General features: G+C 44.4%; 1 protein-coding gene across 4 annotated transcripts in view; it reads left to right on the top strand.

Annotated features, from left to right (window-relative positions):
- Nucleotides 1-17,893, top strand: part of dlg5a (discs, large homolog 5a (Drosophila)) — a 64,785-nt gene that overhangs the window by 39,832 nt on the left and 7,060 nt on the right. For 3 of the 4 annotated variants that reach the window (XM_042325162.1, XM_042325154.1, XM_042325176.1), the window contains exons 17-29: nt 18-1,106; nt 3,990-4,110; nt 5,652-5,805; nt 6,438-6,574; nt 6,738-6,827; nt 7,515-7,683; nt 10,460-10,622; nt 10,942-11,075; nt 11,373-11,537; nt 11,672-11,858; nt 13,294-13,442; nt 17,352-17,522; nt 17,601-17,794. In XM_042325162.1, the coding sequence (XP_042181096.1) occupies nt 18-1,106; nt 3,990-4,110; nt 5,652-5,805; nt 6,438-6,574; nt 6,738-6,827; nt 7,515-7,683; nt 10,460-10,622; nt 10,942-11,075; nt 11,373-11,537; nt 11,672-11,858; nt 13,294-13,442; nt 17,352-17,522; nt 17,601-17,794 (2,923 nt within the window). The remainder of the gene's footprint in view (nt 1-17; nt 1,107-3,989; nt 4,111-5,651; nt 5,806-6,437; nt 6,575-6,737; nt 6,828-7,514; nt 7,684-10,459; nt 10,623-10,941; nt 11,076-11,372; nt 11,538-11,671; nt 11,859-13,293; nt 13,443-17,351; nt 17,523-17,600; nt 17,795-17,893) is intronic. The other variant, XM_042325171.1, reaches the window with a different exon arrangement.

The following is a 17,893-nucleotide window of genomic DNA, read 5'->3' as shown; positions in this document are numbered from 1 at the left end:
TCCTTTTATGTTCCCAGTTCTTCCCTCACAGTTCGTCGGGCCAGAACATCTTCGACAGCCTGCGCGAGTCATCGTCCAACAGCCGTCTCTCCGAGGTCCACTCCAGGAACAGTCGTAACCTCAAACACAACAGCTCCACACAGACAGACATCTTCTGCCCCGACACAGGTGGGAGTGGGGGAGGTGGTAGTGTCAATGTCCAAGGAGAGAGGAGGAAAAGCAGGGGTGGGGAGGCCGAGGAGGGGATGGGCCCGTACGGGGACGTCAGGAAGCCCTTCTCCACGGGGTCTCTCCATGCCACCAGCCTCCGGCCGTCCTCTGACCTTGGTCTGGGTCCCCCGAGCTGCTATGGCCCCAGCGCCTTTCAGGAGTGCTGCACTGGGTCCCCCTATGCCAAGCCCCCTCCACCCCCCATGACCTATGACCCCTCTAACCCCCCCGACTGCATCACCGTGGAGACCACGCTGGAGAAGAAACACAGCGGCGGTACCTGGCCGAAGATGATTGTCGGCGGGATGTCTGTCGCCGTGGATACGACTACAGCGACGACTCCGACCCAGCTGTCCATCTTCAAGTCACCCAAACAGAGGAAGTCCATCTTCGACACGGACGCCTTCAAACCACGACCTGAGATGGCTCCCTCATCTTCCAAGGTAGAGTACCTGTTGCCCAGTCAGCTGGTGGCCCACTCCCCGCAGCCCTCCAAGACGGAGTCTCTCTCTTCCTCCTCTACGGCCACACCCACCCCTCCTCCGCCGCCTACCCGCAGTGATTCGTTCAAATTCAAACACAAACAGCAGAGCAATTCCGCCTCCGACTGCACGCTCACCTCCGACGGGAACGGCGGCAAGGGGGAGGCTGTTTCCATGGTTACCGGGGAGGGCCACGGGGAACACGAGATGGAACGAGAAAGGGAGAGAGAAAGAGACAGAAACGGGAACCACTACTTCCTGGACGGGAAAGTGCTGACATCGAGGAAGTCATGTGATGAGGACATCGGACGCACCAGGGGGGAGGAGCCTGATGTGAAGAGGCCCCGCCCTAAATCAGCACCAGCTCTCCGACGCAGGATGACCCCCCAGTCCATCACTCTGCCCTCCTTCCAGGTCTGTTTGATGTTAGTGTAGAGTGCTTTTCACTAAGGCTGATTACAATAGTCTGAAGTGGCTTCCTCGCTTCTCCTCTCCATATGCATTAACATTAAAGAACTGAACAGGTGAAGTCATCCTCTGTTGTGTTCACATGCAGTGGGGCAAAAAAGTATTTAGTCAGCCACCAATTGTGCATGTTCTCCCACTTAAAAAGATGAGGTCTGTAATTTTCATCATAGGTACACTTCAACTATGACAGACAAAATGAGAATTTTTTTTCTCTAGAAAATCACATTGTAGAAGTTTTAATGAATTTATTTGCAAATTATGGTGGAAAAAAAGTATTTGGTCACCTACAAACAAGCAAGATTTCTGGCTCTCACAGACCTGTAACTTCTTCGCTAAGAGGCTCCTCTGTCCTCCACTCGTTACCTGTATTAATGGCACCTGTTTGAACTTGTTATCAGTATAAAAGACACCGGTCCACAACCTCTACTATGGCCAAGACCAAAGAGCTGTCAAAGGACACCAGAAACAAAATTGTAGACCTGCACCAGGCTGGGAATACTGAATCTGCAATAGGTAAGCAGCTTGGTTTGAAGAAATCAACTGTGGGAGCAATTATTAGGAAATGGAAGACATACAAGACCACTGATAATCTCCCTCAATCTGGGGCTCCACACAAGATCTCACCCCGTGGGGTCAAAATGATCACAAGAACGGTGAGCAAAAACCCCAGAATCACACGGGGGGACCTAGTGAATGACCTGCAGAGAGCTGGGACCAAAGTAACAAAGCCTACCATCAGTAACACCCTACGCCGCCAGGGACTCAAATCCTGCAGTGCCAGACGTGTCCCCCCGCTTAAGCCAGTACATGTCCAGGCCCGTCTGAAGTTTGCTAGAGAGCATTTGGATGATCCAGAAGAAGATGGTGATCAGATGAAACCAAAATATAACTTTTTGGTAAAAACTCAACTCGTCGTGTTTGGAGGACAAAGAATGCTGAGTTGCATCCAAAGAACAACATACCTACTGTGAAGCATGGGGGTGGAAACATCATGCTTTGGGGCTGTTTTTCTGCAAAGGGACCAGGACTACTGATCCGTGTAAAGGAAAGAATGAATGGGGCCATGTATCGTGAGATTGAGTGAAAACCTCCTTCCATCAGCAAGGGCATTGAAGATGAAACGTGGCTGGGTCTTTCAGCATGACAATGATCCCAAACACACCGCCTGGGCAATGAAGGAGTGGCTTCGTAAGAAGCATTTCAAGCTCCTGGAGTGGCCTAGCCAGTCTCCAGATCTCAACCCCATAGAAAATCTTTGGAGGGAGTTGAAAGTCCATGTTGCCCAGCAACAGCCCGAAAACATCACTGCTCTAGAGGAGATCTGCATGGAGGAATGGGCCAAAATACCAGCAACAGTGTGTGAAAACCTTGTGAAGACTTACAGAAAACGTTTGACCTCTGTCATTGCTGTTACGAATCCCTTTTGGCCCGACAGTCTAAGGGGGATGGTAATGAGACCCGTAACATAACTCATGCAAATTATTATTGTGACAAAGTAAAAGTGTGAACGAAATAACCACGACAACAGAAATCTACCGTCAAACTCTGTTTATTTATAAACACACGGTAATGGGGGGGGGAGCAGGAAAAGGGGCTGAGCTGGACCCAAGGAAAGAAACAATAAATATACAAAAACACCCCTAAGCTAGACTAGCCTACTTTAACAACAGCTAACTAACTAACCAAAAATACAGTGGGTGGTCCACCCAGTTCTAACTAGTGTATTTAACAAAGTTCACCTACGGGTAGTGTATGCCCATGGGCGACTTGTCTTGGTTTCCCCCTTTTCCCACCAGCAACAAACACCATAACCAAAAACAATAGTCACAGGTGATGACAAAGTGCTATGGAGGTACTCAAACAAAAGGGAGAGGTTAAGACACAAAGCGAGAGTGAAACACAGAGACCTACAGACATGGCATTTACAGAGAGATTGAGCTCTAGCGCAAACAAATTATGGGGGTTTTTAACCATGGGGAAGGAACTGTGATAGGGTAGGAAATAGGAGGAGGTGTGTCTTCTGATTGATGATTGATTGGGGAGTGATGATTTTCACCTGTTAGGGGAGAAGGAGAGAAAAGAAACACACAGGATACACACACACAGGATAACTGTATCCGTAACAATTGCCAACAAAGGGTATATAACAAAGTATTGAGAAACTTTTGTTATTGACCAAATACTCATTTTCCACCATTTGCAAATAAATTCATAAAAAATCCTACAATGTGATTTTTCTGGATTTTTTTTCTTATTTTGTCTGTCATAGTTGAAGTGTACCTATGATGAAAATTACAGGCCTCATCTTTTTAAGTGGGAGAACTTGCACAATTGGTGGCTGACTACTTTTTTGCCCCACTGTACCTAGCCTATGATCAAGGAGAGGAGACAAGACGTGCATGCCACTTAAGACTACCGAGATGTACCTTATGTCTCAAAACAATTAATTTAAAAAGAGAAACACCAGCACTGCGTGGCCTCACACCCAGCCAGTACTCCAGGGTGATACACGGTAGCCTTTTTGTGGCAGTATTTACAGCTCTTTGTGTGCCTCGCCACCAGGCTGCCTCAATGGTGATTGATGCCTCTGTACAGAACTCCAGGCGATATGCAGCCCAGGGCTCAAAGTGCTAAGTCTGGGGGCTGTGGTCTCATCCCAGCACTCTTAAACAGCTCCTTCAGTTTACTTCCCGTCGTTCTCTTCTTTCTGTTTCTGGTCATTGGACTGTGACTGGGGTCCCACTCTGAAATGGGTCCTTCTCCTTATTCTCCTACTCTTTCTGTTCCTCATCATTAAACCCAATGATTTCTGTATCTGTCAACCATCAGAGCTACTCCAATGACGATCACTCCCCAGAGCCCAGAGAGATGCTTCGCTCCTCTCCCAACCGCTCTCACAGACACAGTGTGGGCTTCGTCTCCACCGTCTACAACAGTACCCTGCCTGCAAGTGAGTCTCTCTCTCACACACACACACACACACACACACACACACACACACACTACTCCTTTTTAATAAAAATAATTTGGCTTCTCTTCCTCTTCAATTTCGATCTTCTCATCGCTGCAACTCCCTAATGGGTTCAGGGGCCGAAGGTCGAGTCATGTGTCCTCAGAAACATGACCAGCCCAACCGCGCTTCTTAACCTCTCCAGGGTATGTGTGACGCTAGCGTCCCACCTGGCCAACATCCAGTGAGATTGCAGAGCGCCAAATTCAAATACAAAAATACTTATTATAAAAATTCAGAAAAGATATGACTATTTTACATAGGTTTAAAGATTAACTCCTTGTGAATCCAACCACTGTTCAGATTTTAAAAATGCTTAACGTCGAAAGCATACCGTATGATTATTTGAGAACATAAACCAGCAGACAAATCATTACAAACAGTAACCAGCCAAGTAGAAGTTATACAAGTCAGAAATATAGATAAAATGAATCACTTACCTTTGACGATCTTCATATGGTGGCACTCAGATATTCATTTATTCAATAAATGGTCCTTTTGTTTGATAGTCTTTCTTTATATCCGAAAACCTCAGTTTTGTTCGTGTTTTCTTCAGTAATCCACAGGCTCAAACGCAGTTACAACAGGCAGACAAAAAAATCTAAATCGTATCTGTAAAGTTCATAGAAACATGTTAGCTTAAATAATCGATAATATTTCAACCGGACAATAACATCGTCAATATAAAAGGTAAACAAGAAAGGCACTCTCTCGGTCACGCCCATGAAAAAGCTCTGTGACACGGCAGGGTCCACTCATTCAGACTGCTCTTACTCCCTCATTTTTCAGAATACAAGCCTGAAACTATTTCTAAAGACTGCCGTCTAGTGGAAGGCATAGGAACTGCAATTTAAGCCCTAAGTCAATGGACACTCTAATGGCATTGAATAGAAAACTACAACAAAAAAATCCTACTTCCGGAATGGATTTTTCTCAGGTTTTCGCCTACCAAATCAGTTGTTATACTCAGACACTATTTTAACAGTTTTGGAAACTTAAGTGTTTTCTATCCATATCTACTATTATATTATATGCATATCCTATCTTCTGGGCCTGCTTTTCATCCAAAATTCCAAATGGTACCCCCTACCCTAGAGAAGTTAACACCCGCCCGCTTAACCCAGAAACCAGCTGCACCAAGGTCAGCCTGCATCCGCCCGGCCCCCCACAAGGATTCGCTGAAAGCGCAATGAGCCAAGTAGTCCCCCTGCCAAACCCTCCCCTAACCCGGATGATGCTGAGATAATTGTGATCCGCCCTATGGGACTCCCGATCACGGCCGGTTGTGACACTGGGATGGAACTCTGGTCTGTAGTGACGCCTTTAACACTGCGATGCAGTGCCTTAGACCGCTGCACCACTCAGGAGGACCCATAACACATTTCTATCTGGAGCCTCTCTAGCCAGTGTGTGTTCCTCCTATTTAACCGGTGTGGTGGTTGTTGTTGTTCTCTAATCAGTGTGTGTGTGTGTTCTATCAGACTCGGCCCATCGTGGTCTGGCCCCGTGTCCAGCGGTGACCGCAGTGATGAGGAACCCAGTCTACACAGTCCGCAGCCACAGAGTCCACACCAACAACTGTCCCTCTGTCTCCTCCCAGATCTGCCAACACCAGCACAACAACCAACACCCCAGGTAATTACCCCAGACAGAATAACTACCCCAGACAGAATAACTACCCAGACAGAATAACTACCCAGACAGAATAACTACCCAGACAGAATAACTACCCAGACAGAATAACTACCCAGACAGAATAACTACCCAGACAGAATAACTACCCCGACAGAATAACTACCCCCGAAAAGTGGAGCCCAGTCATTCCTCAAGGGGGCAAATTATCATTTAGTCTAAATTATTGGCTTGAAAATATGACATTGCTTAAGTAGGCAAATATTTAGTAGGAAACAACTTGGTCATCATTATGATGAAGGCAATTTTTCTTTATGGCAATGTTGCCTTTAGTTAGGTAAGTTGGATAAAAGTACCTTGCAATGCTAACGTTAGCTAGGTGCAATCCGGTACTCTCCCCTCAATCTTAGCTAGCTAGCTAATGTTATACTACATCTTAAGTCAATTTGACAACATTACAATGATGACAAGTTTCTCCTACTAAATAGTTGCCTCCTTTGGAGATGTATTGCTGTTTGAGAATGCATTGAGTAGCAGATTCAGTCTTGCACCAGTCCCTAAGATGACTTTCATAAAAAGGCATTAGTGGCGCTATGTTCAACCCATGAATTATGTAGGAAGAGTGTGTGTGTCAGTCCGCAGCACCAGGGGCGTCTGAGCCTGGACCTGAGCCAAAAGCGTCCAGCAGCAGACTACTCCGAGTCCTCGTCACGCAGCAGCCGCACCTCCCATGGTACCAACTCACTACCCTCCAGTGCTCGCCTGGGCCTTGGTCAGTCACCCATGCACGCACGCCACATACACGCGCTCGTATTATACATGCTTGCTCACACACAAAAAATACTTATTATACCCACGCCACACACACAATAATTGTATTATATATATATATATATACACACACACACTGATGGACTTTTCCTCTATTGCATCAGATTCTTCCAGTAACGTCCAGTACCGGAACGAGAGGATTAAGATCCCCTCCACTCCCCGCTACCCTCGATCTATGCTGGGCTCTGATAGAGGTACATGCATGGATGGATGGATGCATAATTGAACAAACAGATTAGTTAACAAAAATATTGATGGGTGGGTGGATAGACAAATTAATGAATTAACAAATGAGTGGATGGATGAATGAACACGTATTAAGATGCCTATTCCTTGAATACTGACCCTCTCGGCCAATATTACCTGACTCTGGTCCCAAGGGGACTTTAGAATGCTCATTTTCCACTCAACTAAAGAATATTATTCCAAATCAAACAGCTGACTACACTTGTTTTTTCTCTGAGATGTGATACCCCTGTTAGCAGGTCATTTATAGGGGCTGTTCTGTAATCTACTGCTGAAAAAGTTGGACACAGGGAAACACTAATCTGTTGAAAAAACACTAAACACAGGGAAACACTTTAACCATATAGATTTTGTGTCCTGGGCCATTAAAGCTGGGGGTTAATATGCTTGTGTCAGGATATTTACAACCTGGTTACCTGTCTGAGAAATGACACTGTAACTATGGACCAATTCTTTCCCTTTCTCACTCTCGCTTTCGCTCTACTACCATGTTTTAACTGTTGTGAGTATTTTAATTGTTTTTACTATGGTTGTAAGAATGACACACATTTTCCCTTGGGAATTAATGAAGTACGATCTCATCTTAATATCTCATTTAAAGTCTCTTACCCTCTCTCCCCGCCACCCCTCTCCAGGCTCCCTGTCACATTCAGAGTGCAGCAGTCCCAGCCTCATCACTCCCCCCCAATCACCTCTGAACCTGGAGACTTCCTCCTTCGCCAGCAGCCAATCACAGAGCTCCATATCCACCCTGCCCAGAATCTCCGTCAGCCCTGTGCCAATTGGAGAGCGGAGGAAAGACCGGTAGGATGGGAAAGATGACAAACGTGAGATAGGGCTGGACAGTCTAAAACATGGTGTGGAATGGAGTATCCCCAGCAGTTTGATTTATTTGCTCATTTCCACTACTAGCAATCCTCATTCAATTGGTCAAATAATCACCAAGCCTGTTAGCTGGCTGTATCACAACTGGCCGTGATTGGAAGTCCCATAGGGCGACACAGAATTGGCCCAGCGTCTTCTGGGTTTGGCACGGGGTAGACCGTCATTGTAAATAAGAATTTGTTCTTAACTGACTTGCCTCGTTAAATAAAGGTTCAATTAAAGCTAACTCAGGTGGACTAGTACTAGAATATATTAAATAACACTGGTCTAAAGGAGTACAGGTAGGAAGTGTGTGATGCGTAGATTATATATCAGCTATAATGCTCTTGGTATATGCAGCATAAAGGTCAGTTGAGTGTTGCTGTCGTTTCTCCTTGTAGCCTGGTCCCAGATCTGTTTGTGCTTTAGCCAACTCCTCTGACCATGCCAGTGGAATGATCAAATTTAATTTGTCACATGCGCCGAATACAACTGGTGTAGACTTTACCATCAAATGCATGCTTACGAGCCCTTCCCAACTATGCAGAGTTTAAAAATAAAATACATAAGAATGGAGCTATATACAGGGAGCACCAGCACCAGCTCAACGTGGAGCTATATACAGGGAGCACCAGTACCAGCTCAATGTGGAGCTATATACAGGGAGCACCAGTACCAGCTCAACGTGGAGCTATATACAGGGAGCACCAGTACCAGATCAATGTGGAGCTATATACAGGGAGTACCAGTACCAGATCAATGTGGAGCTATATACAGGGAGTACCAGTACCAGCTCAACGTGGAGCTATATACAGGGAGCACCAGTACCAGATCAATGTGGAGCTATATACAGGGAGTACCAGTACCAGATCAATGTGGAGCTATATACAGGGAGTACCAGTACCAGATCAATGTGGAGCTATATACAGGGAGCACCAGTACCAGATCAATGTGGAGCTATATACAGGGAGCACCAGTACCAGATCAATGTGGAGCTATATACAGGGAGCACCAGTACCAGCTCAACGTGGAGCTATATACAGGGAGCACCAGTACCAGATCAATGTGGAGCTATATACAGGGAGCACCAGTACCAGCTCAACGTGGAGCTATATACAGGGAGCACCAGTACCAGCTCAACGTGGAGCTATATACAGGGAGCACCAGTACCAGCTCAACGTGGAGCTATATACAGGGAGTACCAGTACCAGATCAATGTGGAGCTATATACAGGGAGTACCAGTACCAGATCAATGTGGAGCTATATACAGGGAGTACCAGTACCAGCTCAACGTGGAGCTATATACAGGGAGCACCAGTACCAGATCAATGTGGAGCTATATACAGGGAGTACCAGTACCAGATCAATGTGGAGCTATATACAGGGAGTACCAGTACCAGATCAATGTGGAGCTATATACAGGGAGTACCAGTACCAGATCAATGTGGAGCTATATTCAGGGAGTACCAGTAACAGATCAATGTGCAGAGGTACCAGATATTTGAAGTAGATATGTACATGAAGGCAGGATAAAGTGACTAGTCATCAGGATAGATGATGATAAGAATTAAATAAAGAAAAGAGTAGTAGCAGTAGCACATGGGTGTAAAAGTGTGTGTGATGTGTACGTATGCATGTTTGTGTGTTAGAAGGGTTCGCTAAACACATGCAGAAGGAACCAGGCTATTTTCCTTTTGTAATATTTAGTTGTTTCTTCTTCTCACACCAGACCTGTTTGGCCTCTGCATTTCTGTCTGTTTTCTTTTACTGTCTGTCCTTCCTGTCCACTTCTTGTCTGTTTTTTCTCTCGTCCATCTCCTCTCTCGTTTCTTCTCTTCCATCTGCCGTGTGTGTAAATGTCTCCAGGTCTCTGCACCGTAACAGGTCTTTTCTGAGGATCCCTCTGGCTGCTAGGCCGAGGTTCTCCTCTCTCAGGAGCCTCAGGTTTGTTGGCTGACTGACTGATGGTCTTACTGTTAACATGCTTGAGTGTTGGATAGAAATACTGAAATTAAGATGTAGACACAGGCCCACTTCAGAAACAACTCCTTGCCCCCCCCGTCTTGTGATTAGGAGCCAGGAGTTGTTTCCAGGCAGAGCCCATAGACTTGGAATGTGTAGAATATGTGTTGTGGTATTTCTCACCCCTGAACAGCAGCTAGGCTACATCCCACTTCTCTGTTGAACAGTTCAGTGCACGCCAGGTTTACATTAGCCTGTGTTTCATGGAAAAGCTCCAGAAAACACCTTAACTATTCCTCTTGAACCAGAGAAGATGGATAGACGTGTGCTGCGTCTCAATTGTCACTGACAGTTTTGTGTTTGTATGGTTGGAATTGTTGAAATGATATGGCCAGTTTCATGTGTGAAGTCCTCACTGAGGCTGCATGATACTGAATGTCCGTGCCCTTTTGCAGATGGGATTGCATTCTGAGTGTGTTTGGGCCCAATGCTAGTCACCAGGCTGAATGTGAAGATAACTCTGTCTACCTCACAACCTCTGGATCTTTTACTTGTCTTCTCCTTGTAGCACACAGTCTCTCTGTTATTTCTATCTGTTGGTTTTTCATGTGATATGTAATGTCTCTGTCTTGTGAAAATCAATATGAGAGTTTTATAGCACCCTAATCCCTGTGTAGTGCACAACTTTTGGCAATACCCTCATAGGGGAGATGAGATGCAGCCCTGAAGTTTCTCATCCCTCCCTCCCGTCAGGCCGTACCTGGAGGAACCTCGTAATGTGATCGTTCACAAAGGGGCGGAGCCTCTGGGCATCTCTATCGTCAGCGGCGAGAACGGCGGTATCTTCGTCTCCAAGGTAACCGGAGGCAGCATCGCCCATCAGGCCGGGCTGGAGTACGGCGACCAACTCCTCGAGGTAACTTTCCTGTTTCATTGCTCCTTCCTGCCAGGGTTAAGGGTCATATCCGTTTCATCAGGAGGAAATTATAAATGTGACGATGTTGACTGCAGCCAGCGCAGTCGCTTGCACATCTAGACTACACATGCTCCAGTTCCCCCTCATGGAATAAAACATTACATTTAGCATTTTTGTCATTTAGCAGTTCTTATCCAGAGTGACCTAGTCAGCCGTTCATGCCTGAGAATGACAATTGAGAAGTGCTATTTATTTTCAGTGAGGTTTATTTCAATAACATCTTACCTTTCTCTCCTCCGTTTCATCTTCCCTTCTCCAGTATAATGGTATTAACTTGCGTAATGCCACAGAGCAGCAAGCCAGGCTGATAATTGGTCAGCAGTGTGACACCATCACCATCATGGCTCAGTACAACCCCCACATGTACCAGCTGGGAAACCACTCACGCTCCAGGTCATACACACACAGCTGGAAAATCATTCACAATCCACATAAAAAATAAAAAATTCTTCCCAGAGGTTAGTTTTTTGAATGAAAGGTAATCAAAGACAAAAATGTTATTCATAGTTCAAAAGTGGTGTAAAGTTGACCTCCGACCATGCCATTTATTATGTAAATCCCAAAGTAATCATCTGGAGAAATATACAGGCATCATTTGGCACCTCTATCCAATTTAAATAGATGGCACCAATCTCTCCCATTCATTTGACTGAGGTATTAAGGTTTTTGTTTCTCTCTTTGCGTGTGTAGTTCTCGTCTGGAGCCGGTGAGCAGCCAGTCAACTCCCCATGGTAGTGGAGCCACCACCCCTGACAACCACTCTACTATAGACACTCTGAGTGAACAAGACGAAGGAACACTCACCCCCTCCTCCAAACAGACCACCCCTACAACTAGTCCTCATAGTTTCATCAGGTAACAAACACACCTCTGACTGCTCCAGCCTCTCTAACCTAATGTGTGTTTGTACTGCAAGGGTTGGATACAGCAGCAGACACATTTCCGTTTCGTAAGGATTAGTAAAGTTTTCTTCTTCCCTCCCCATCCAGGATGTTGTCAGAGGGTAGTCGTAAGGTGTGTGAACCACGGGTGGTGACGGTGCGCAGAGCCCAGGGGGCAGAACTGGGGCTGGGGCTGTGTGGAGGGAACCTCCGCGGGGTCTATGTAGAGAGTCTGGAAGAGGACAGCCCTGCTAGGGGAACAGAGGGACTGCAGCCTGGGGACCTCATACTGGAGGTAGGTTTTTACATAAACCAGCATGTGTGCAGATTTGACTTGAGACACTAGGGATGGTGTTTTTAAAAAATGGCACTTCGAATAGTATTTATTTTTGTTGGATATCCGGATATTCAAAAAAATTATAATCCGTACCTGAGCACTGCTGCGCGGGGAGGAGGCTGACTCTATTGCTTCAGCGGCCTGCAGAGTTTATATGGGGCGGTGTGTGTTGTGAGCAGACAGAGGGAGAGAGCGAGACACAAAGGACATTTTGCTACAGCCAAGACTAGCCAAAGCAGTCACTTGAAGCAGTCACTATGTTATTTTATAACAGTGCCTGTCTTGACTGGAGTAGCCTACAGAAGCTAGCTAGCTACATACTTTTTAGCATTTTCACTAACCTCTAAACCCTTTTCCTAACCATAACCTCAGTCTCCTAACCTGCTACCAAAAAGTATCTTTAGTATCGAAGTGGTAAGAAAATAGGTTTTCCCCAACTATAGCTAGCTAGGCTAATTAAGGCCATATGCTACACTTTCTCCCCAACCCCATTCAAATAAAACAGCCTACCAGTTTCTCTTTATAGCCTACTCTTCATTACCCTAACTTTTAATTCTGTTATTTTATTCCATCTTTCATTGCATTAGTGAACGCTCACTAAACTTGCAAAGCATTGAGCATCTTTGATTGGCCAACATTAACAACAAGCTACTCATGTGAAGGTTACTGGTCTTTATTTATGGGGCGCACGTCATAAAAACAACATTGAAAAGTTTTTCATTAAATGAAAGATTTGAAATGTCATGGTATATCCTTGTATGTAACAATGTCACATGGATATTTTCATTTAATTTAGATAAAGCCTTTTGTGTTAAAATCAGTTTAAATGTTCAGATATTTTGAATATTCCTGCACATCCTTAACACACACACATAGATTGTATAATAACTTTTTTCTAAGTGAACAGTTTGCCGCCTGCAGTATCTCTTCCATTGCTCATTTACATTTCTCCTGCCTGTCTTTGTTCCTTCATCGATTGCCCCCCTCTTTCTCTATCATGACATACTGTGGTCAATCTAACTCATACTATCCCATTCCTGGCATGCTCCCTCCCTGTCCCTATAAGCTCTGTTCTCCAAACAGACCTAGAGCTTTTTCATTAGGACAGAACACGCAGTAGAGCTTTCACCTTTCATCCCCCTGGCAATTCTCATCTTCTGTCATCCCCCCCCACCAGAATGAATCAATAGACGGACACTTCATACAGCCAAGGGATTTCCCTCCTCCTTTCCTCTTCTCTCTGTCTCTCTCTTGTGCACGCTCACACTCTTGATCTCCCTCTTTTCGTTATAATTTGTTACGGTTGAAATTTGAACGTTTGTTTTCATTTGTTTGTGTAATGTATGATGTTGACCCAGTAAAGGCGATTGTAAATTCAAATTCTCTCTCTCAGTATGGGTCAGTAAACATGAAGAACAAGACAGTGGAGGAGGTGTATGTAGAGATGCTGAAGCCAGCCGAGATGGTCACACTCAAAGTCCAACAACGACAGGACGACTTCAACATTGTCAAAGACACACCGGGGGACGGCTTCTATATCAGGTACACACACATATCCTGTCCCCAAAGTGCCTGTTTTTCATGATACCCTCTATGCGATCTACTGTACCTCCATGCACCTTCACTTCTATGCCTTCAGAAAGTATTCTGTGGGGCGGCATGTAGCCTAGTGGTTAGAGCGTTGGACTAGTAACTGAAAGGTTGCAAGATCGAATCCCGGAACTGACAAAATAAAAATCTGTCATTCTGCCCCTGAACAAAGCAGTTAACCCACTGTTCCTAGGCAATCATTGAAAATAAGAATTTGTTCTCAACTGATTTGCCTAGTTAAATAAAGGTACTAAAAAAACATTCACACCCCTTTTCCCACATTTTGGATTTAATTGAAATGTGTTGTCACCAAACTACAAAAAATACTGTTTTTCCATTTTTTTTTGTTGTGATGAACAATTTAACACCGTATCTTGATTAGATGAATATTCAACCCCCTGAGTCAATACATGTTAGAATCACCTTTGGCAGTGATTTTCAGTCAATGTAGTCTTGGTAAGCAAATCCAGTATATATTTGGCCTTTTTTTTAGGTTATTGTCCTGCTGAAAGGTGAATTTGTCTCCCAGTGGCTGAACCAAGTTTTCCTCTAGGATTTAGCCTGTGCTTAGATCTGTTCAGTTTCTTTTTATCCAAAAAAACTCCCTAGTCCTTGCCGATGACAAGCATACCCACAACATGATGCAGCCACCACCATGCTTGAAATATGATGAGGGTGGTACTCTGATGTGTTGAATTTGCCCCAAACATAACGCTTTGTATTCAGGACAAAGAGTTCATTTCTAAGCAATTTTTTAAGCAATATATTTAGTGCCTGATTGCAAACAGGATGCATGTTTTGGAATATTGTCTTTTACAGGCTTCCTTTTCACACTGTCATTTATGTTAGTATTTCGGCATAACTACAATGTTGTTGAGCCATCCTCAGTTATCTCCTATCACTGCCATTAAGCTCTAACTTGTTTTAAAATCAACACTGAGCTCATGGTGTACTCCCTGAGCGGTTTCCTTCCTCTCCGGCAACTGAGTTAGGAAAGACGCCTGTATTTTTGTGGTGACTGGATGTATTGATACACCATCCAAAGTGTAATTAATAAGTTTACCACGCTGAAAGGAATATTCTCTCAGCTTTTTTTATTTATTTTTACACATCTACCAATAGGTGCTTTGAAATGTGCTTGAAATTCACTGCTTGACTGAGGACCTTACCGATAATTGTATATGTGGGGTACAGCGATGGGGTAGTCATTTAAAAATCATGGTATACACTATTATTGCACACTTGTGAATTGTTCAGCACATTTTTACTCCGGAATTTAGGATTGCCATAAAAGGGGTTGAATGGTTATTGACTCAAGACATTTCAGCTTTACATTTTTTTATGAATTTGTTAACATTTCTAAGAAGTTCCACAATCTCCATTTAATCCATTTGAAATTCAGGCTGTGACACAACAAAATGTGGACAAAGTTGAGGGGTGTGAATACTTTCTGAGCACATACAGTGCATTCGGAAAGTTTTCAGACCCGTTTCCATATTATGTTACTTTACAGCCTGAATTTTAAATGGATTCAATTGAAATAATACCCCATAATGACAAAGCAAAAACATTATTTAAAAAAATTAAAATGTAATAAATACAAAAACTACCTTTTTTACGTAAGTATTTAGACCTTTTGCTATGAGACTTGAAATTGAGCTCAGGTGCATCCTGTTTCCATTGATCATTCTTGATGTTTATACAACTTGATTGGAGTCCACCTTTTAGTAAATTCAATTGATTGGACATGATTTGGAAAGACACACACATGTCTATATCAGGTCCCACTGTTGACAGTGTATGTCAGAGCAAAAACCAAGCCATGAGGTCGAAGGAATTCTCTGTAGAGTGCCAAGACAGGATTGTGTCGAGGCACAGATCTGGGGAAAGGTACCAAAACATTTCTGAAGCATTGAAGGTCCCCAAGAACACAGTGGCCTCCATCATTCTTAAGTGGAAGAAGTTTGGAACCACCAAGACTCTTCCAAGAGCTGGGCCGCCCGGCCAAACTGAGCAATCGGGAAGTTAACCAAGAACCCTCTGTTCTCTGTGGAGATGGTTGTCCTTCTGGAACATTCTCCCATCTCTGCAGCACTTCACCAATCAGGACTTTATAGCAGAGTGGCCAAACGGAAGCCACTCCTCAGTAAAAGGCATATGACAGCCCACTTGGAGTTTGCCAAAAGGACTCTCAGACCATGAGAAACCAGATAATCTGGTCTGATGAAACTAAGGTTGAACTTTTTTGCCTGAATGACAAGCATCACATCTAGAGGAAACCTTGCACTATCCCTACGGTGAAGCATAGTTGTGGCAGCTGCATCATGCTATCATGTTTTTCAGCGGCAGGGACTGGGAGACTAGTCAGGATCGAGGGAAAGATGAATGGAGCAAAGTACAGAAAGATCCTTGATGACAACCAGTGGTGTAAAGTACTTAAGTAAAAATACTATAAAGTACTAAAGTAGTTTTTTGGGGTATCTGTACTTACTATGTATATTTTTGACTACTTTTACTTCACTACATGCCTAAAGAACATTGTATTTTTACTCCATACATTTTCCATGACACCCAAAAGTACTCGTTACATTTTGAATGCTTAGAAGGACAGAAAATGATTCAATTCACAAGCTTATCGAGAGAACATCCCTGGTCATCCCTACTGCCTCTGATCTGGCGGAGTCACTAAACACATGCTTTGTTTGTAAATTATGTCTAAGTTGTGCCATCTGGTTTGCTTACTATAAGTATTGTTTTATTTGTACTTTTACTTTGATACTTCAGTATTTTTTTTAGCAATTACATTTACTCAAGTATGATTTTACTGGGTGATTTTCTATTAAGTTATCTTTACTTGACAATTGAGGTCCTGCTCCAGAGCACTCAGGACCTCAGACTGGGGCGAAGGTTCACCTTCCAATAGGACAATGACCCTAAGCACAGGCAAGACAATGCAGGAGAAACTCCACAAATACAGGCGTGCCAAGCTTGTCACGTCATACCCAAGAAAACCTGAGGTTGTAATTGCTGCTAAAGGTGCTTCAACAAAGTACTGAGTAAAGGGTTTGAATACTTATGTAAATGGGTTAATTCAGATTTTAATTTTCAATACATTTGCAAAATTGTTCATCTGTTTTTGCTTTGTCATTATGGTGTATTGTGTGTAGATAAGGGAAAGATGCACTTTCTCTTCATCTAAAGCAATTAGGTCCCACATCCAGGAGGACCATCCCATCCACCATCTCTCTCCCTAGAGATACTATCTATCATACATACAGCAGGGTTGGTTTACCTGCGGACAGACTGAGGAGACTCTCTTCATTGCGCCCAGGCTAAATGCCCTTGTAGAAAGTGTGTGAGCGAGCGCATGTCTGTCACTTTGCATCTATGTAGGCTCAAGGCAGACTGAGACAGACCATACAGTAAATAAAGGCTGTGAATGAAGAGTAGGGGGAAGTCTGTTGGTAAGTGCAGCTGTTTGTTGTTAGAAAGCTGAGAGGTTGTGTCCCAAATGGCACCCTATTCCCTATACAGTACCAATCTTCTTTTACTTTTTTTATAAACCAGACCTCATTGGGCTCTGGTCAAAGGTAGTGCACTATATAAGGAATATGGTGCCATTTGGGACTCAGTCGGAGTTTCTGCATGGCAGCCGCAGTCACTAGTCATACAGGCTGGGTCGTGATGTCATTGGCACTAACTCTGCACACAGCCCCACAGATATACTTCAAAAGAGTTATGGGGCTCCAACCATGACACACTGAACACGCATGCGCGCACACACACTAACCCTCTCTTCCTTTCTCTCCCTCCTTCATTCTTTCTTCCTACCCTCCTCACCCCCTTCCTCGATCTCTCCAGAGCACTTTATGAGCGGACAGTGGAGGCAGAGCTGGACCTTAGTTTTAAGAAGGATGACATCCTGTATGTGGATGATACTCTACCAAAGGGCAGCTTTGGCACCTGGATGGCCTGGCAGCTGGATGAGAATGCACAGCAGATCCAGAGAGGACAGATACCCAGCAAATACATGTGAGACACACTCACAGACATGCAGACGCACGCACGCGCGTCATGGCTCTTGTGTAATTATATTGTGTGTCTGTGTAGGATGGACCAGGAGTTGTACCGTAGACACAGTATGACAGAGCTGAAAGACGACAAGGACAGTAAGAGCCTCTCTGCCGCCGCCAGGCGATCCTTCTTCAGGAGGAAGCACAAACACAAACGCAGCAGCTCCAAAGATGGCAAGGAACTGGTGGCTCTGGACGCCATTAGCACAGACTCTATACCATTCCTAGAGGGTGAGGGGACACACCTTTACATGGATAAATAATTGGGCTGGAGTGTAACTACCTAGAGGCTAGGTGCAACTGATTTGATTTTGGTATTGGGCATTTGTG

Source organism: Oncorhynchus tshawytscha, linkage group LG01, assembly GCF_018296145.1.
Source record: "Oncorhynchus tshawytscha isolate Ot180627B linkage group LG01, Otsh_v2.0, whole genome shotgun sequence".
In the NCBI taxonomy this organism is placed as follows: domain Eukaryota; kingdom Metazoa; phylum Chordata; class Actinopteri; order Salmoniformes; family Salmonidae; genus Oncorhynchus; species Oncorhynchus tshawytscha.
This window is presented reverse-complemented; position numbering and strand designations above follow the sequence as displayed.